The 21,289-nt window shown below is 42.4% G+C and overlaps 1 protein-coding gene across 1 annotated transcript in view; it reads left to right on the top strand.

Annotated features, from left to right (window-relative positions):
- Nucleotides 1-3,960: 3,960 nt before the first annotated feature.
- Nucleotides 3,961-21,289, top strand: part of gabrr2a (gamma-aminobutyric acid type A receptor subunit rho2a) — a 39,931-nt gene continuing 22,602 nt past the window's right edge. The window contains exons 1-2 of the mRNA XM_079370490.1: nt 3,961-4,291; nt 9,424-9,530. Coding sequence (XP_079226616.1) covers nt 4,170-4,291; nt 9,424-9,530 — 229 coding nt within the window. The 5' untranslated portion in view covers nt 3,961-4,169. The remainder of the gene's footprint in view (nt 4,292-9,423; nt 9,531-21,289) is intronic.

Below are 21,289 nucleotides of genomic sequence, written 5' to 3'. Positions count from 1 at the left end.
CGTGTTTGTGTGTGTGTGTGTGTGTGTGTGTGTGTGTGTGTTCATGAAAGTGTAAAAACGAATTTCCTGGCAGGATCAATAAACTATAAATTATTAGTAAAATGTCATATTTCTTTTCTTATTCCTGTCAATGACGGTTTGTTTTTCTGACATTAAAATATGCTAATGTTAACATTTACAACACGCAAATTTCTAAATACAAAAACATACCGAATAAATCATTGAGCTACAGTTTGTTTGTTTTTTTTCACCACTGAGGCTGGACGTCCATGTTCGTGAGACATTTCAGTCCTGCACATTTCAGCCTCACAGCGGAGACATTTGGAGAGCGAGGAGGAGGACGTGAAGGAGACAAAGAGCAGGTTCTGCCTCAAAGAAATCTAAAGAAACCTCATTTTGTCACAAATCAGAGCCGCGAGGCTTTGAATGGGTTGTGTAAGAGCTTCAAGGTTTAGTCATGGACTCCGTCCTGCACACACCGACCTGCTGCCCCAGATTCTAACTGCTACGGATGTAAACTTGTCAGGTTTTATTTTTATTTATTTTCTTTTATCTCAAATCCGAGCCCTTTCATTTTGGTAAGCAGCCAATGCTGGTTCAGTCTGATTTGATCCAATCTCCTGTTCACTTCAATTTGATTAAATCTATCTGATGCATTTAGAATAACAGATGTAGCCTACTTTATCTGATCTCTTTTTTTTAAAGCTACGTTGTGAGGTCACTGTTATAGAATACAAGCTCAAAAAAATGTAAAAGAATCAACGCATTAAAGGATCTGTAAGATATTTAGTGAATGAAAATAAACTACACTAAGGAAACCTGCTGTGTTGAAGCTTCTCTGACAACAATGCAGCAGCCAGTATGTCCTCCTTCTAACTTTAGATTCTGCTCCTGAATGCTCTGGATCTGATTGGACCAGAGAAGGTACTCATTTTAAACACTCGGCGTCAGTGTTACATATCGCTCCTTTAAAACTCTATAAAATAGCGATTAAAAAAAAGAGCACATTATATGATGAAATAGAAAAGTTGTGTTTTTGGAGAAAAAAAAAAAAATTGCGAGGTCATTTAAATGCACTGAGGTGAAGTGGACAAATGAACGCTGGTATGACGAGTCAGCGATTCCAATTCCTGATTGGAAATATTGGACGCCGCATCATCAGGGTTAAAGCAGAGAGGGACGGGGGTGCATTACACAACGACCCGACTGCTTTGAGGTCAGCCAAGCACACTGCTCTGTCCTCACTCAGGTTCAGGCATCGTGTCCGTAAAGTGTTAAACAAGCACTCAAACTATTCTCCACTCTTTTGAATCTGTGTCCAGCCTCCTCCTGTCGGACAGGAAAGAGTCTCCTGCTGTGAGGGCCGTGTTTGAAAACCGCTCATTTCCAGTCAGACATCGAATAACTGAATTTTGATTCATGACATGTTGGTGTTTTCGCTTTACCTGAAAAAGTGGCGACTTCAGGCTTTGACTCGGACAGAGCGGCTTACAAATATCCTGACAAAAATATAGATATCATCAGCTTGATCCTTTAAAACCTCGCTCCCGGGTATCCTGTCAGTGTTATTAGACTCAACGTCTCCAGACATGGAGGCATCTCTTTTTAAAAGAAAGCCGGCGTCCCTTCTTTTAAATGTGGTTTTGATTTGGAGTTCTGTCACTGCCTCACTCTCTTCTTTTATTTTCTACACTGATTTAATCGCAGCAGGAGTTCAATTTGAGTTCATTTATTTATTTGGGATTTTTTTTTTCTGTCTTGAACTTTTATGCATAATGAATGTTTTTTGTTTTTTTTTATCATTCATCAAAAAGTAAAAAAGAGAAGAAAACCTTCTATATAAATCAGTGCCAATCAAGCAAATAACTATAAGAACATAGCCATGTACTATGTTGTTATGTTGCCTGACCACGGCTGAATACATTAGAGAGGATCCACAGTCTCTTTCACGATTTCATCATTGACCCCGACAGAAATAAACTCCACACAACACAAACTTACATTTGACTTGTGTTCAGAGTAAGCGCATGCTCATTACTTATAATCATGGCTGTTAAAAATCACCCCTCCTCCTCCTCCTCTTCTGACTCTCCTTGACTTCTTCTTCCTGAATGGGCGGAGCTTCAGAGCCAGTTGAAAGCAGCCGGCTCACCTGTTACAAACTTTTTTGAGAACATTGGAGCTGGTCGACACACGCGTGGACAGTTTGATGGTTTTGGTTTGAAATGTACGTTTCCTTTTTGGTTGAAAACATTCGCAGCACTTTCATCTTTCTTCACTGGATGAATGGAGTTGCTGCAGTGATTTGGTGGTCATGTTAAATCTGTATCGTGAGACTTTCCTGGAGCTCGATTCAACAGTGGAATATTCTCAGGTGTGTGTCAGATGCCCTCACAACAGATCCGTTTAGTTTTTGAGCATTGGGAGGAGGAGGAGGAGGAGGGATCCGTAAAGGCTCATGGTTTTATTTTAAAGGGATGCTTCACCCATTTACAGGCTGTGTATCATTAAAAACCTGGTAGTAGTGTTGAATGGTCTTTGCTTGAAAGTTTTCTTCATGTGATGCAAAAAGCGTGATATTGCATCACATGAAGAAAACTTCCAGGCAAAGAAAAACATATTTTTCTTGTCTCAGGGCAAAATGAGGGCTGGACTCACGACCATTCAACACTACAATCATGTTTCTAATGATACACAGCTTCATGTAAATGGCGAAGTATCCCTTTAAGACGATTCAAGACTCTACGACACGATTCAGATAGACTCACGATAAATCGACTCTTTGTGACATCGTCTTCACACACTGAGTGATGACATCTGCACGCTTGACGACAGGCCATTGGGACAGATCAGAACGGGTTTTATTCTGAAACATGTCAACAAATCAGAGAAGTAGCAAACGGAGTTTAACTCAGGACTGTGTCTCTGTCTCAGTGTCTTCTCTCCTCGGATCGTTTTCCTGAAATGATCCCACTTAATGGACAGAGTTTAAGTACTCTGACATTTACAGCTTTCTGATGGAACCAGCGAGCTGCATCATTGAGCCACACTGAGGTTAAAAGCAGGCAGGCCGTGCATATTTCAGCTTCAATTTCGACGTCTTGTCCGAGTGTTAGGGATCTGGTTGTCACATTTTTCCTACTGACGCCTTAGTGACAGATTTGTCTTCTTATAGAGCTTCAGATTTTTGGATCAGTTATTCATAAAAGGGTACTTTAAAACACTTAATGCCCTCCAAAACAGCAGATTTACATTTTTTTTAAAGGAACAAGGAAACGACTCCATGCTCTTCAAAGTCAGTGGAGAGCAGTTAATTGTTTCCCTCAGGTGGGGGCGGGACTAAAGAGATTTAAAGAGCAGATCTTTGGCTCAGGGGTCCAGAGGGGGGCTGGGATGGGGTCTCTTAGGACCCACACTCGGCAGGAAATCCAAGTCTTTTACAGTTAAATCCTCCACCTCATTGCGACTGTGAACATTTAAACAGTTATTTGATTTACACGCAATCGTTATTGACAATACAGAAATGTGAATCTATCTAAATAATGGCATGACCACGGACCTAATGACATGAACAAGCAGATATGATGAATCTGACGCGTTTTATTAAAAAGAAGAGGCTGCAGATAGAACTCCTCTTTGTGAAATGTTGAATGAATGTGCATCAGAAACACTTTCTCAGCGCGTGCTGTGAGCAAAAAAAAAAACACGGATTGGTTGTCTTAAAAGTGCAGCAGTGAGTGAGTGGAGTGAAACGTGTATCCTGTGATGAGGTTTTTATTTACAACGGCGAGAAATAATCTGCCTCTCTTGTGTCACGCGCCAGGCTGCAAATAATCCGTGTGCGTGTGTGTGTGTGTGTGTGTGTGTAGTTCTCCCCCATCAGAGCATGCAGATGTTTCTCCCCCCCCCCCCCCCCCCTCTCTCTCTCTCTTTCTCTCTCTCTCTCTCGTGAGGATAAATGCAGACGGGAGTATGACCGCGCGCACACACATTCCGCTCCTGGAGCCTCGCGCGGCGGACTGATGACATGACCGCGGACGCCTCCCTCCACCTCCCCCTCCTTCTTCTCCTCCACTGCTGAGCATGATGCGCTGCCGCCTGAGCGCTGTTGGAATGAACCGATTGAAGGAAGCTTTTACGGGACTCACCTGTGGATTTACGCCGTCAGGATGCCTTATGTGACCAAACCTCTGATTTTACTTCTGTGTCTGCTCGTTACCGGGGAATGTAGGAAGCACGGGCACCGGGTGAAGAGATGGACCGGGACTGTGGAGACCCAAAAGCATGGCACGTAAGTGGAAACTACACGATTTTTTTAAAAATGAAGGAGAAAGATGCTAGAAAATTTCAATAAAACACCTCAAATTCAACTTTGATTATCTCAGTAATAATAATTAGACATCATTTTGGTCCATGATGTGTGACATGGGGTTACTGAAAGATGATTTTAATTTTGAAGATTGGAAATAAGGACATTATTTTTTGTGAATGAAAAATAGAGTAAGAGTAGATGACAGGCAGCCTAACAAAAGCCTAAGAAGTTGATAAAATCACATCTGCAAAAAGTCAAAGATGAGTTGTGGATGTTAAGTGAAACGTGTGATTGACCATCAGATAGTCTTTATTAAAACTTGTTGTTGTCATGCTTTAAGCCTGAACTTTGTGTGCTGCATGAATGAGGTGTGGCAATCTCTTTGGTTTCATGGCAGAATAACGTGGAGTGTCATGCAACAGGTGAACACTCAGAATATGATGAACAACAACTGTATTCGTTATTTCTCATGTGGAATAAATGGACCGTCCTTAAATGTTCCTTTCAAAGAGTTCAAATGAGGCAAATATCTGCATAAACTGAATGTAAGAAGCCTGAGTGCTGCAGCAGACATTCGCCCACACAGACACACACACACACACACACACACACACACACACATGCTCTGCAGGAGGGGAAGCTGCCTGCAGGACATCGAGCAGCTCATCAGACTCTGGAGGACTCTTTGACAAACTCTCCTCCAGAAAAGCTCAGCAGCTGTCTAAGCAGACAAAGACCTCTAGTGGCAGTGTGAGGTATGACAGGCGTCTGTCAGGAGAAGCGTGAGCTGGGTGGAGGTCGGGGTGGATGAATGACCAAACACGGTGTTACTTTAAATGTCTAAGAGCACCAAGCTTCATCATATGAACTGTAGCAGTTTATGCTAACTCTTTATCTCTTCACAACATCGACACACCATGCTCTTTATGTGAATTAGAAAGAACCAACATTAATCCACCTCGAGCTCAGCACTTAGTCACATGTAAAGTAAAAGTAGGAAAACAAAGCTGCCTTTCAAAATGCAGAAACCTCGATCGGAACCAGACCGATGTGCTACAGCTGTGTCGGCCTTGGAAAGGGCGACTTAGGCCAAATATGGTCTGTTTTTCTCTGGAGCCAAAGCATCATTTGGATAGATAGTTCATACGGTGCTCCGCCTCTGTTCTGCCATCTTTGTTGCTCGACGTTTATGTGCTTTGTATAACCATTTTTTAAACATATTTCTACTCTCGAACATTCCTAAACAGACAAACTTAAATCCCATTTTTAAGAAGCATTTCGAATTGGAATGCTGTAGCATTAAAGTCTGGAATACTGTATTGAAGGGAATTTGTTTATTTCTCATTTAGAAATATGAAAAAAAAACAAAAAAACAAACAGGAATATGTATTGACCAAAAGAACAAGATCATGAACACAAGTCGTCTAAATGAGTTTCTTCTGGTGGCCGGGCTCAGCCTCGGATACTCCTTCGCATCAAAAGGAGCCTGTGGAGAGGGTTTGGACATCTGATCAGGATTTTCCTGCGCCCCCATTTGGAGGTTTTTCTGGGAACGACCGACTGGGAAGAGACCCCGGGTGTAGACCGAGAGTTCGCTGGAGGGATTGTAACGCCTCAGAGAGCTGGGAAGAGGGAGGGTTTTGACTTACTTCACCTGCTGGATGGCTGGAAATGTAAATAAGAACAGAGCAATAAGTACAACAAGACAGAGTGTGGCATGCATAAATTATCCAAGTATAGTTAGTGATGTACAAAATGTAAAGTAGATTTACATTTCAGTACGGCACATTGTGTTATTGGACATCTCTTTAGATTCCATTTTTCTACATGAATTAAAATAGTCGAGCATGTAAGAACTGAGTTCTATGACAGTATAAATATCCAATAATTCAATGCAGTAAAGTAACAACAGAATCAGGGTTGGCTGTAGATGCTGCTGCAGCCGCAGGTTGAGTTGACTCCAAAAGACTCAACACATTGAACCACAAGGCCGGTGACATTGTTGGAGCTGGACTCGGACGTCTTCCTTCTCTCTGACACGATGGTTCAAGTTTCGAGCCGTCTTGGATAAATATCTCACACTCGCCTCCACCATGTGCTGTCGCATATTCAGTGCTTTCCCTGCGATTCTCCACAGAAGTCATTCCTGCCTGACCCGAAACTACAGTCCAAGCTTTTTATTTAAACTGATACAGAGATGGAATCATGTTAAGATGTCAGAAATAAAATTTTAAAAAATGACATACTTGCGTTTGGAGTTATAAATAGCATGTTGGTGAATTTTAGACACTGTGATTGCTGTGAGTTTTAGCTCATTTTATAGATGAGATAACGGCTGACGCACAAAATGTGCAGCGCTGCAGCATTTAAATAAAAACAGCAAATGGACACAAGTGTGTGAAACATTTATCTCTTGTGTTCTGCGGGCTGGCAGAGAATGTGCATGCTGTGATGAATCAGAGTTGATTGAACCCAGTGTGAGCTCTGATTAGATTCACACAAACTCCCTGCTGATGTGTTCAAACAAAGACACAAACACAGTTTGGGGGAGGGGCATGTGTGCAGCCTGGGAGACTCTTTGTAATATCTCATATTTCCATTTTGTTGAAAGGAGAGAGGCGGGGGCACACTCTGAACTGGTCACCAGTCTATGACAGAGCTGACGTATAGAGACAGACAACCCACACTCACGGGCAATTTACTGTCACCAATTAACCTAACGAGCATGTCTTTGGACTGTGAGGTCCCTGTCCGCCGGGGATTTGAACCAGGAACCTCCTCGCTGTGAGGCGACAGCGCTAACCAGCCTGTGTTCAAGTCACATCAGCTTTTTTTTGTTTATATTGTGTTTATAAAAACATAGATTTTCGTCAGGGCCCTGGAGAGGCCCCTGGTTTTAACCACTGGGTTAGCTTGCTTTGTAAAGGACAGGACATCTTTAGACATGTCAGACTGCATCCGAACCTTTTATCAGTGAAGTAAACTGAGGGAATCCTTCGCTAATGTGCTGAGCTCACAGCTACTCCTGACCTCCTGCATGTGTCAGCAGAACAGCATCACTGAAACACAGGACTTCATTGTAAAACCAGTCTCCATTTTTTTTTTAATGTCATCATCAAGAGAAGACCTTTGAGGTTATTGTGCTCGCTGTGAAACCTGTTTGAATAAAAAGTGAAACCAACTCAGCGGCAGCTCAGCTCTCAGCCCCCCAGTGCACTCTGTGTCACTTTCTGTCTGTCACAGCAAAATAATTGGATATACAGAGCGCATTTAAAAACAAATAGAGCTGAACAATGACATAACTTCAGATAAAGAAACAAACACATCCGACCTGATGGACCACTGGAAGCTAAGGAGTGGAATGGTCGGCGATCTTAAGGACACTAAAATGCACAAGGAGGAAACAGTATATCTGCTGTCTGGTCTATAAAATCCCAAAAGGAAGAGGATCACTTCATACTAAGATGGAGACCGTTACAGAGCTTTGTGGCAGCGACAGAAAATATGCAAACGCCCATTTCCCCGATGACTGTTATTTAACATGTGACGGCATATTTTCACTGGTTTCAAATAACAGGACAGTTTGTTTCCACAAAGAGGATAATTAACTGCAAACACACAAGGTGGGTATTATTAAAAATTGAGGTTTTCATTCTCCGTTTTCTGAAATACCTGCCTATGTTTGACTCTGGTGATAAATTGGTTTTGACAAACTAACTGGGTTTGTTTTCGAGAGGAGACCTCTGTGGGTTATTTTATTCTTGATTAAAGTTGTGAAAGATGGCTTCAACCAAAACGGAACTAATCCTGAGCTAAAACAAACCACCTGCAGCTCAGCCCTCAGACCTCCCTGGAAAGAGGAAATGCCAGGAGGTCAGTCACTGGTATTCACTGTAAGAAGCTCGGTTTCGTGTCTTCAGTTGTTTTTCACACCTCTACGAGTGACTCAATTACAACTGAAGCAAAGCTGACCTGTGTGAAACAGTCAAGCGACAGCTCAGCTCTCAGCCCCTCCTCACACTCACTGATTGTGTAAGAAGAAGGTCTGTGAATCATAAAGCAGATTTTAGTGATGTAAATGTCCAGATATTTTGGGTTTAAGAAGAAGAAGAAGATTTCCGTTATTAAGCCTACGAAGGTAAATGACTTTTACACTCCGTTATTGAGACATGCTTCACACAGGTCGGCTGAAATACAAGCGCTCAAACAGACATCCAAGGTCAGGGTGAGGGGGCTGCACATTAAAGCGCACCCGACAGTGGGTTCTGTGCTGTGCTCAAGGGCACTTTGGCAGGGCTTCGGAAGATAGATAGATAGATAGATAGATAGATAGATAGATAGATAGATAGATAGATAGATAGATAGATAGATAGATAGATAGATACTTTATTGATCCCGAGGGAAATTCAAGGCATCCAGTAGCAGTATACAGACAGGCAGGACACAAGACATTAGTTACAATACACACCCGCTGTCCCCCCCCCCCCCCCGTATACAATAATCCCCCAAACAAGATTTAGCAGCCCCTATGTGACTAAGAGTAAATATAATTACAGGTTAAACCTGTGCAGTTAGCATTAGCACGGAAGTGAACCGGCACCCTTTTCAGCAATACCAGCAATACTTGAATTCTTGGTTCGAAACCAAACAGATTTTAACACGAAGCTCTGCAGCGACAAAAGATCCTCTTCAATGAGGGGATATTTTTTACTTCTGCTGAAATCTTTTGTAGACAACGATGCCCGGACTGTCATCGTACTTCTCTTTTTGCAAAGTTTAGAGCTTGCATTGTTTTGTGTGCCATTCTGCAGCCAAAAGAAGAAGTGTGAAGAACAACACCAGTCGACTTTGGGTTTTTCTCTGTTGTCAACTTTTAACAAGAAGCCTTTTGTATTTTTGTCAGGTCATCGAGGAGTGCATGTTTCGAGGTGACTGAAAAGAAACGTGCTGAACTCTTGTTCTTGGGGAGCAATGAGAATCATGCTGTACATTCATACTAATTGTGCAGCTCCTTGTTCTTGGTGCATATAATCAGAATCCTCCAGTTCTGCTGCATCACTTGTTATCTTTCTGCAGACTCCCCGCTGACATGTCTCTGTGATCTCTTCTAGCTCGCTGGCAAAGAAGCCTCCAGATGTGACCAAGGCTCGCAAAATGAAGACGGAGAATCTGCTCAAAGTGGACGATCATGACTTCACCATGAGGCCAGCGTTTGGAGGTAGGTGTGGAGTGTTTCCTCGGATAGTTTTATGGATATTTTACTGACGCACACACATTTAATCATGATCACAGACACACGGGGATAACGAGACTCTGTCAGGGCCTGAAGAGATGAAAAGCTTCAGAAAAAGGGAAGAAGTGGAGCTTAATTCACTCTCATGCTGATAGATACAGAAAGCTTCTTATCGCTGAATGTTTCTAATTTTGAAATCCCCTCAGAGTCGTTTATTCATCAGATTTTAGAAGTTAATTTTTATGTCTCTGTACCCAGCTGTGGCCTGAGGCGTTGTGTTTTCAAATGTTTTTCATCCGTTGGCCCATATGTGAGTTCATCTGTCCATCCCATTCTTAAAAACCAGAAATCTCAGAAACCCCTGGAGGGAAGTTTTTCACATCTGTGTTTTTGTCTCCGCTTTCTAAAAGGATGGCGTCCCTTGTTTTCAATCAGTGGACACTCTCCCCATGTGCACCACATCTTTCTGCTGTGGATAAAAGTGTTTGTGATCTACTGTCATGGACGAGCTCTTGTTTTATGGGGAACTTTTTATCCAAATTGTGACTTGATTGGCTTTCATATGCATTTTAGGATACATGTTTCTGCCGTTATTTAAAACAAAGGGTTCAAAAAGTGTTTTTGTGTGGTGGGTTTGCAGAAAAAAAATTGATCAAATACCTTTGGCATTGGTCTCAATCCAAATAGGTTCACTTGTCCTTGAGTTTAAAACTCATCAAATCCACTTGATATTCCGTCAGTCAAGCAGAGGCCAATATAACCTTACCCGTACTTCCTGGATTCTTCCCATTATGCTTTTTTATGGCGTCAATCATCAGAATATCGCCTGTCCCAGTTATTGAGGGGCTACATTTGATGTTGTATCTTAACGGCGTTTCGAAGGCTGTTCCATTTTTCAAAGGCTCCTTGAAATGCGTCCTACTTTTTTCTCAGCCAACGAAGGATCCATCTGCTGCATCCTTCACGGCCCAACACTTCCCAAGATTCATTGCCCCCAAATTCAAACGAGCTGAAAATAAGAGTCTTGATGAAGATGTGACATTACTGACAGTATGTTAGCTTGTTCTGGTACCGTCGGTGGTTGTTAGGTGACAGATGAGGACGGATACAGCAGGTGATGCAAAGGGGAGTCCTTTGTAGACTGATTCATTCCAGATCAGCCTGATTGATCTGCACATATTACCAAGGCTGAGTCGACCAAAGGGCCCCAGCTCCCAAAATGAGACTCAGCTTGTGTAAGGACATAATGTGTAGTCATCACTAAATCACACGTGTCATGTTTTTCATGTGTTGACACCTCAAGCCTTTTAACTGTTTCTGAAGACCCAAGAGGCCGTATTTAGATAAATGGATGGAGACAAGTTGAACGTTGAACCGATGTTCAGTTTTCATCTTGTTTCATTTTGGAGATTGAACTTGACATGTTTGGGGCAGCGCCTGGAGCTCGGCAGTGATGTTGCGCACCCGTTGTGCAGCGGCCGTGGTCCTCGCCGCAGTGGGTTCAAATCTGACCTTGGCCCTGTGCTGCCATGTCATCCAGTGAAATTGCCCCCTGCTGGCTAGAAGACAAATAGCAGGTTTAAGACACTTGTGCGTTGACTTAGAAAAACAGTCTTTCAATGATTCTTTGCTGCTTTGTTTGAACTAGATCTGGCATAATGTTTCTGTCACCCAAAAGAGCTGTTTTCTTTTTGGTCAGGAGTTGCCCTTTGACCTGAAAAAAAAAAGTATAAGTTACACCACATTAGATTTTACACAGAGAGGCCAAGGGGTTTTCCTCAAGTCAAGTGAACTGAGTTCACTGTGTTAATTGTTTGAGTGCTCTATAGACGTGACTGTCTGAGTGTTTGTGTCCCCTGGAGGTTACAATTAAGAGGCTATTTAAGATTGGCCTGTCAACCTCTCACAGGCATCCATCCTGAGCGTCACACCGTCACCAGCTCCTTACTTGCACCGTGTTTGTCCTTTTGGTTAAAACCTTACGTTTCCCGTGGTTTTGTCAGAACTTACGAGCCGGGTCGTGACAACAGAAAGAGCAGTGTGCTTGGCTGACCTCAAAGCAGTCGGGTCGTTGTGTAATGCACCCCCGTCCCTCTCTGCTTTAACCCTGATGATGCAGCGTCCAATATTTCCAATCAGTATTGCAATCGCTGACTCGTCATACCAGCGTTCATTTGTCCACTTCACCTCAGTGCATTTAAATGACCTCAAGCCCGGAGGATCTTGTTTATACGATGTTCTACTCTTCACATGGTACTGTAGACTTCCAGCTTAGTGTTCCTGAGCCCATGCAGTGACGTCCACAACAGAATCGTGTGATTTCTCCTCCTCGTCCCCTGCATACAGAGATTCTTCCCATTCTTTGAATATTTTAACGACACCATGCACCGTGTCCGATTAAGTTAAAAAGTGTTGCACTATTTTCTGCAGTCTTTCAGAGTTCTGAATGATTGCCTCTTCCCCCGACTTTCGAAAGGTGACCCTAACCCATAGGAAAATTCATTTTCTCCACAAGCAATACCAGTTTCATCATATAATGTGCTTTTTTGCTATTTTAATTGAGTTTTAAAGAAGCGATATGTAACTCTGACGCCTAGTGTTTAAAATGGGTACTGCAGTCCAAATTATAAACATTACAGAGAGCTGTCGACATCATCCACATTAATCCTGCTCCATCCCCAGATTCTGCAATTATACAGACAGAAGTAAATACAAAGCTTTTTTCATTCAGGCTGACAATGTCACGTCTTTTTTTTCTGCAAACACTGAAATATGCTCCTCTTCTTAAAATGACTACACATTCTGTTAAGCAGCAGCACCAGTCGTGAACTAACATTCATGAAAAGTGTACAGATGATAACACTTAACGGGAAGACTTAACCTAAAAGATCAGACTTATGTTGCACCATGTTTCATACACTCTTTGTTTAATCTGCATGCCTTCACATCCCTTCAAGGCTCGGCTTTAATCTACACACAGATGTTTAATGATTGAGATGCTTTAAAAAGTAGCCCAAGGCTCCGTCTTTGCTGATAAGCTCAGAAGCGCACGCCTCTTGTGTCTCCTTTGAGCATTGAAAGAAGCTGCTGTGAAGTCCACGCAGCTTTGAGGAAGATATTTGGGTGCACCTCTGCTCAGAAAGAAAAGGTGAAGGAATAAATCTTTGAGTCTTCTCACTCCGAAGTTATTGAGAATGAGATGAAACTGAGGCCGCCTCTCCGCCCCGAGAGGGATGGTACTTCAGAGACGGGCAGATCATGCAGCGGGAGGTCACAGTGGGAGGGGGGAGGGAAGGATAAAAATAGCTTAGGAGCTGCTTCAATTCCGAGCTGCCTTCAAAGCTGGAGGTATTATAAAGTCTCATCCTCCAACCTGTGTCCTTACAAAGGGCCGGCACCTCCTCGTGCATTCAAACTCTCATTTTCATATTGAGTAATACTTTAAAGCTCCCTTGAGGATTTTTTAAGCTTGTTACGAAACAGACTCAGATGAAGACAGATGCCTCTTTATGAGCTACAGAAACAACCAAAACCTTCAGTATTTGTTTGTTTGTTACCGGCCTTTGTTTGCAATTATTGTGGCAAAGAATTGAAGCCAGTCATGGTGAATGGACTTCGGCTTGTGAAGCATTTTTTCTGGTCATCTGAATGTTGATAGTTTAAAGAAACACAGTTTATTTACTTAATGGAAGAATGTGCGACTTTTTCATCGGGTTGATTGTCGCTCTTGAGCTCCAACATGAAACCAAAAAAAAAAAACCCTGCTGTTTGTAGACTCCTCCACTATTCTCCTCCTGTGACACACCTCCACACCGTATTCACTCACGATTTCAACAAAGGAGTTATCAATTAGTGCCCACCATAATTAAGAACCATGAAGCACAAGCAGTGGACAGCATTGACATCCGAATAATCAGTGAGTATGTTCTTCTTCTTCTTCTTCTCTCTAAAACAGCTTTCATACACCGTCGCTAAGCAACCACAAAGACTCAGTGTATTCACAGTGATAGAAAAGACGAGTCAAAAGTAATATCCACCTTCTGACTTCAAAGCTTTCAGTTCCCTTTAGCTGTGTTCATTCACATCTCGATCCGTACTTTTCCATAGTTAAGTAAAAGATGTGACCTTCGGTCTTCCACTGCTTCCTGATTTTCTTTAGTTTGGATACAAAGCAGGTTTGTATCCAAACAGGAAGCAGAGTACGCTTGACTTAAGACGATGGAAAATTACAAAATAAAAGCAGAAATTCAAAATAACCTAACGTGTAATTAAGAATATGATTCGTCTCGAGCTGCAGTTTTAAAAAAAGGAATCATTTGACAGCTCTAGTTTAAATATATGAACATTTCTCCACCTGTTGGTTTTCATATCATAACTTGGAGTGGAACATGAACTCTGATTGTACCATCTGCGCTGCTGCTGTAATAGCTGGATGACCATATTGCAGATGTGCATGCTTGAGCATGTTGATAGGACGTGGATCAGAGCCTTTCGTGCACAGAGGTGGGACGGGGGGGGGGGGGGGGGGGGGTTTCCCGTGTGCGGTGTATTTTTGCTCTTAATCCAGGGTAAAATAACACATTAAGCTTGTTGTTAATCCATGCTGAAGAAGAAGAGCGAGAAAGCCCATCAGCCGGATCACTGGATGTATGTGCCGTGCTGCAGAGCGACTCATGTTATGATCTGTTAACTGTACACCAAAGCTCTGTGCTTTTCAGAAAACGTGTGTATGTGTGTGTGTGTGTGGGGGGGGGGCGGGGTTTAGCGGCGCTGCAGATTTACTGGAGGTCATGAAGTCAAGGATGGAGGTTGTTTCACGCAGCCTATTACATTAACACAACCTCAACCTTATACCCTTAAAGGCACATAGCGTTATTTAACAGAAGTCCGTCTGATGTCGGGAAAAATACAAAGCGAACATAAAACACTTTTTAAATCTTCTTTCATTTGACCCAAAAGCTTCAGTTATCAATATAGTGTATTAAAGTGCAAATCTTTTTTTAAATAAACTAAAGGCTGTGGACGTCTGAGCTGTGCTGCCATGTTGTACGTCTGCTGCTCATGAGGTCATTTTGTTACATGTGGTGTAACACAAGGTGACAAGGCAGCCCAGGACTCACATAAACTTAGGTCAGAGGTCGGAGCTTAAGGGAGCTTATAGCTCTGGCCTCTGACAAATGTACATTGAAGTGATGATGATACGCACAGCACAGCTTTAGTGTATAATGTTGTGACTGTGTGGGCGGTGGAGATTGGAAAACTGGAGTTTCTTGTTTGCATAATTCCTAGTATAAGTATTTTTCCTTCATTGAAAACTAAACTGTGTCAACGGCAGATTCTGTGTTTAATCCTTGTCTCTGTCCTCTTTACTGTTCTTGAGTCTACGGCTGCATATTCACCAACATTAGGATGCAAAAATGTAGCATAGCAGCTACAGTTTGGGGTCATTTCTGGTGTGAATGGTGAAGTTGGCGATGTTAAATTAAGTTTTTGATCGGAAGAATTTTAGTAGCAGAGAAATGTGCAATGCAAACAATTATGAAAAATGTTCAGGCTTTTTTGAAAAAAGAAAAGAAAAAGCAGCTTTGCAGTGAAGCTCCTGCCAAATGTAATGCTGCTGCAGAGTCTGCAAACCGCTAGCACTCGTGCTACAACAGAAGGCAGCAAACAGCTGGTCCGTGATAAAGTCCAGAAGCAATCTAAAATCACAGATATTCCCTTCAGTGACACACAGGATATTCATTTTTTCCACCACACAGCTGCAAACATCCACAGTGTGTCCGACCTTCAACAGGTGAGAGCGGATTTATCACAACTGGGGAGCTACAAAGGTCGTCAGACTCAGTGAAACTAAACATGTAGCAGGCAAGACTCACGCTCAATTCAGACTTTCATGGTTATCTGAAATGGTTTACACATTATATAACACTAACAGAGGGCCTCTTCTGTTTACTCTGGAACTGTTCTTGTAGCGGCGCCACTGATCATAGCTTCAGCATCATTTACAAAACTTGCATAGACTGCAGTTGTGCAGATTTTAGGGGCGTGAAGCATTAAATAACAATGAGTAAAAATACCAACAGACTTTGATTTTCCTCTGCGACTGCAGCCATTAAAAGATTACAGGTTGCCATTTGAAGGCGGGATTCAAATGCCCCCCCGACAGGCCTTGTGCAGAGTGTGTGACAACAAGGGATGGAGAGTTGTCCCGCTGTGTGTTCGCATGCTGTCGCAGCTGTAATGCAATGTGAAGTCACACAGCGGGACACCAACATTGTGCCGCTGGAGATGCATACTGTGAGTACAGTGCAAGGCTTCAGAAAGTCTGATCTTCCATTCTTCGTCTTGCACATTTAGGTCTGCTTTTGAATTAATCAGGTTTCATTTTAGGTGGTTGGGTGTAACAAAGTTTTCATGTCATGCATGTTTTTGCGTGGGATGTTGGGAACTTTGTTTCAGGATCAATAAAGTATCTGAACCTTTGCTGGTATCAGATATTAAGTATTGTTTTGATTGGAGCATGAAGGTGTGGCAGACAATTAACTTTTAGTCAATCAAAGGTTCCAACGTGGCCTCGGTGGATCTGTTGCAGCGATGCAAGGCTTGACAAGAGCTGACATGCCTTAATGGGACAAGTGCAGAACAAGAGCAGTTTTAGATCTCGGCAAAAAAAATATTATTAAATACTCCACATCACCGGCTGACATCTCATCGACGTGGTACAATGAGCCAATCACAGCGAAGCGTGAAGATGACTGCGCAGTAATGAGATTGTGTCGAAGAAGTGTCACGCAGACTGAGTTTAAATCAGATCACTACATCAGTGTGCTGCCTCTCACTTATAACGTGATTCACCCGACAGCAGAAACTGCATGAAGAGCAACTGCAGGAAAGGAGGGAAGAAAAAAAACGTCACAAAATTGAGTTTTAATTGATCTGTGTGATGTGTGCATGTGTGTGTGGTTAGCCCAGCTGGGGCCCTGACTCATGCAGGAGTGGCATCAAGTTTGTGTGCGCAACGTACATATCTTCCCCCTTTCATTCTCCACTGAGCAGAAAAACACAAGCTGTGAAATGATCTATTCATCTCTGATTCTCTCAAACGCACGACGTTCCTGCACGATTCACAATAATAATGATTAGCTTCCTGCTGCATGCTTGTTAGCCTATCCAAGTTAGACAATTTGCAAGTAATTATTTATACATACCTTTCTCCATAAACCGTCTTAGGAATTATTTACAACTCAAAGTACAACAAAAGAAAATATAATAAGCTGACATATAAAGAGCGCCGGTGATCCGCGTCATGGGCTACCTGGTTGATCCTGCCAGTAGCATAGCTTGTCTCAAAGATTAAGCCATGCAAGTCTAAGAACACATTAAAGCTCATTAAATCAATTATGGAGCGTTACTGTCAACAGCCTAAATCAGTGGTGTCCAAACTTTTTTTCTTGTGGGCCAAAATTGTCGCGTTAGAATCGCTCACGGGCTACAGGTTGTTTTTTTTTTATAAATATTGGAAGGAACTTTTTGTATTTTGACCTCTTCAAAAAAGAATGTAAATACACAATAACTAATTGCAGTGGGAAACTGTTGTGTTCTAATTTTTTGGAAAGAATAGTCAGGCTTTTATAGGTCTCCCTCGCTAACATGAAAAAGAAAAAAAGAACGAAATATGCCATCTGATGAGGACTGGGGCCAAAATCTTCTGATTCTTCGATTTGAAGTCAAGGGCCACAAAAAATCCACTCAAGGGCCACAAATGGCCGCCGGGCCGCACTTTGGACACCCCTGGCCTAAATAGTTAACTATAACTTAAGTCCCGCCCCTAAAACGGCAAATAATAGCTTGGGCCAATCAGATTCCCCTGCCATGCCACCCTCTGCTTCACCTCTGGACATGCACCCCTGCAGGAACACAATTCATGAGCTTTTCTCTTGTCCTGTACGTCGTGATCTGACTGTGTTTGAGTGTGTGATGGTTCAAAGCTGACCTTTTAGTCCGTGTCATTAATGAGGCTTCTTCCTACTCTCTATCAAAGTGTTAAAACCCTGAAACGTTTGATGTCATATAATCTGTTAATTCTGTTGCATAATATAAGTGTTGATTAAATCAGGGTCTTCTGCCTTTACTGTGCGATGAAAGGCAAAAGGACTCACAGGCTTTTTGTGGAAATTATACGCAGAGAACTCGACCTTTAGTCATGTAAGTCCTGAGAAGAAACAGCCACTGGAAAGTTCAGGTATTTTCTTTCTGGCGAGGTCTCAAGTCTTTTAAAGTGACTCCACACTGCATGGTGGGAGCTTCGTCTTTTAGCCCTGCATGATGAAAAGTTTAACGTACCATTGATGCATCTCTCTTAAGTGCACATACAGCGAAAAAACATGTTTTTTATTTGGTTTTCGAGGCTTTTAGAATCTCATATTAAAAATGAAGGGGTTGAACGTCCTCCCTCTAAAGTAACGTGGGCTGATATCTGCCAAACTTCTGTGACTGCTGCACGTTTGATGTTGGAAGTGAGCTGATTTAATTATAAGATTGTTTGACGCCTGTCATGAACGAAGTCAACTCTAACAGTTCATTGATTTAGATCCATCGCGTCTGCTTCATGTTGTCAAACTCAAGTCTTTTTTACATTTCTGCACAGCTGAGTGATTTTTGTGGCACGAGCAGAGATTTGATGTTGATGTTGTAATTCTCTCTGGGTGTCAATCATCAGTTTCCGCTTCCGTTTTGGGTTTTTTTTAGCTAAAGCTTAGTGTTGGATGATGGGTCAGTAGCACCCAAATAAAATCTGGTGATGTCGGCTTAATTTTGAGGTGATAGTAGTTTAGCTTACAGTAAGCGTGTGTGTGTGTGTGTGCGTTAGCCTAGCATGGCTTAGCCTAGCCTATAGCCGCAGGGCGGGCCTGCCTCCAGCAGTGATGAGCAGATTAAGCTGGCAGCGGTTCCTCCTGTTTACAGCTTAGATTAGCACAGGCATCAATCTGTTACGCCATCAGACAGCTGTTACTCTGCAAATGACACTTTGTCCCAACTGGAGAACACACACGGGAATGAGAGGAGTCCAAAACTGGCTGTAAAAGTGCAGCGATGATCCTTTATTTACAGAAGATTCTGACATCAGCAGCTTGTCTTTCATATTCTAGTCTATGATGATGACTTTGTGCGATGATTTAATATCTCTCCCAACATGAAAACAAGGAATCTTGTTTCTTTTTTTTTTTAGCATGTCCTTATCAGAGCCGGTGCTCTGTATCTTTCTAAAGCCATGTTGGAATTTTTCCCATTATTTTTGGTAAATGTACTGAGAGACGGAAAGGTTGTGATTTTTTTTTTCTCAATTGAATTGGTGATGTCGAGGGATTCTGTTTTATCGATGTGATAGTTTCATATTCTACACACGTACTTCACGAGATAGTTGGATGTGCGAACACCTCCTTTAAAGAAAATCCTCGACAAATCCCAGAAGTGACTGTGCACCACCTGCTCCGCAGTTTAGAGCAGACGTGTCACAGAGACCTGCTGGGGAACATGCAGCAGCTAAAGGGTGAAATCTTCAACAGAATCTGAGGCATAATTATCTCAGGATGTGGCGGAGACCAGACAGCAGCTAAAAGAGAGAGAATATTGCGAGGGCAATTATTTTCAACTTCACCGTAATTGTAGCAAAAGTCTGAAAGTAGATGAAACCTTTTTGGACAATCAAAGAAAGCAGGTAGGGCAGAAGAGTAAAGCATGAGAAGAATGGTAAAGAATGGATGAAAAGGTTAGCAGCAAATAAGGATGGGATAGAATAGAGGAAGGGATGGATTAATGAAAAGGGGGAAAAAGTGAGTTTTAAAGGATGTCACTGACTGTGAACGCCTAATCTCCTCAGGCAGGTCGCTCCAAAGCCGAGGGACCGTCTCGACAAAGTCTCTGCCTCCTTTAGATCTCAGCGTCGGCTTGCTGTGCGTAATCCAACCATCCAAAATGTAAATGTCAGTAACGTATTCAGAGAAGGTTTAATTTACAGCTGAACCTGCAGCACAGGGCTGCACATGTAATCAAAAACAAAATTGCGACACGGCCGAGTGCTAAATCCAAATTACAGAGCAGCGTGTTTTGATGTGCAGCAACAAACCATCGTTTGAATGAAGGGCTGAAACTCTGTGGAGATGCTCTGAATGACAAAGACGTTTGTTTTCGTCACATCCCTGATGATGAGCGTGCAGGAAAAATAGTTTTACCGTCTCTGCTGTGATGAATCATATGAGCATTAAGCTAAATGTTACCTGCATGCATGCTGAACAGTAAGTTATTCTAGTCGCTGTTTCTCACCTGCAGGGCTGTTTGAATTCTGACACTTTGCTAAAAAAACAGTTTGATAACATCTCTGTGTGATTGAATTATAGAGTCGGACGAGACGTGAATCCATCAGCTGTGTTTGTGTGAATAAAAGGGAAACAGTGCTGCGGGCAGAATCACAGAACACCATTCACACATGTGGCACTTTAATTTCCTGTTCCTGCAGAAGAACACTCACAGCTCAGACATAACCTGTCCTCAATGTGTGTTGTCTCCTGGAGAAATGTGGCATGCAGGAAATAAATCAAGATTCGGTTATTTAGAAAGAGAAAGATGAATTGTTCCTGTTAGCCAACATCTGCTGCAGGTGTTTGTTTGTTATTTCTCTCTAATCGTCAGTGGCATCATTTCTCCACCTGTGGATCGACGGTTTCTGTCGTTTTTCATCCGTTTGAGAAACATCCAATGAGAGGCCCACGTTGTGTTCTGTATCCATGACGCTGTTTGTCATCACACCGACACTATGTGCTGTTTGTGTGAAGACTGAATCAAACAGTTTATTCATGTTGGAATTTAATATTCTACGTGTGCGTATTATAGATGTGAACCAGGAAATTGCATTGACAGTTAATATTCTGCAGTTATCATGAAATGGACATTTGCCTTCTAATTAGGCTCGGATCTACGAGGGTGCAAAAGCACGCGTTACGTCCTCATTTTACATTTCTGCATCCTCAATTGAACGGATGCAAAAAAAACAACTATTTTTTTTCTAATAATAAGCAATCAAGGCTTTGAGACGATAGCAGTGGCTCGTTGAGTTTATTACATCCATGATCTGATGGTAGGGGTTGTCCCACACGAGGAGGTTTCTGGTTCAAATCCCCGTCTGACAGGAGCCTCTCTATGTGGAGTTTGTTCTTTCTGTCCACAGACAAAGACATGCTCGTAGGGTTAATTGGTGAATAAATTTCCATTAGGTGTGAATGTGAGAGTGACGGGCTGTCAGCCCTGTGATTAACTGGTAAATAGTCGAGGCCTCTCGCCCTCTGACAGCTGAGATCACTTCCTGAATAGACCCTGAACAAAGCGGAAAAGTAGTATGTAATGGGTTGATGGATGATCATGATTATGATCATGACAGGTGCACGTGACCTGTCTGTGCACACGCGTGATCCATAACACCTTCGCTGTTTTTCACTGCTGCTGCCCGTTCACTAAAGCTGCACCCCCTTTAATCTCAGATGCACCAAAGTCGTTTTGTTCTAGAACAAGGCTTGCTGCCATTTAGAGGCATTTACTGTTAAACTTAAGTTTTGCCAGCTGGTAAGTAAACCATAATCACAGTCAATAATGAAACAGTCCAAGACAAGATCAACGGGCTGGTGAGCACAATCGGACAATTTTCAGCCTATTCCTTTATGTGTGTGTGTGTGTGATTGTATGTGGCACGC

This window comes from Symphodus melops (genome assembly GCF_947650265.1).
Source record: "Symphodus melops genome assembly, chromosome: 19".
Classification (NCBI taxonomy): domain Eukaryota; kingdom Metazoa; phylum Chordata; class Actinopteri; order Labriformes; family Labridae; genus Symphodus; species Symphodus melops.
Note: the sequence above shows the minus strand (reverse complement) of the source record. Positions and strands in the feature narration are given on the sequence as shown.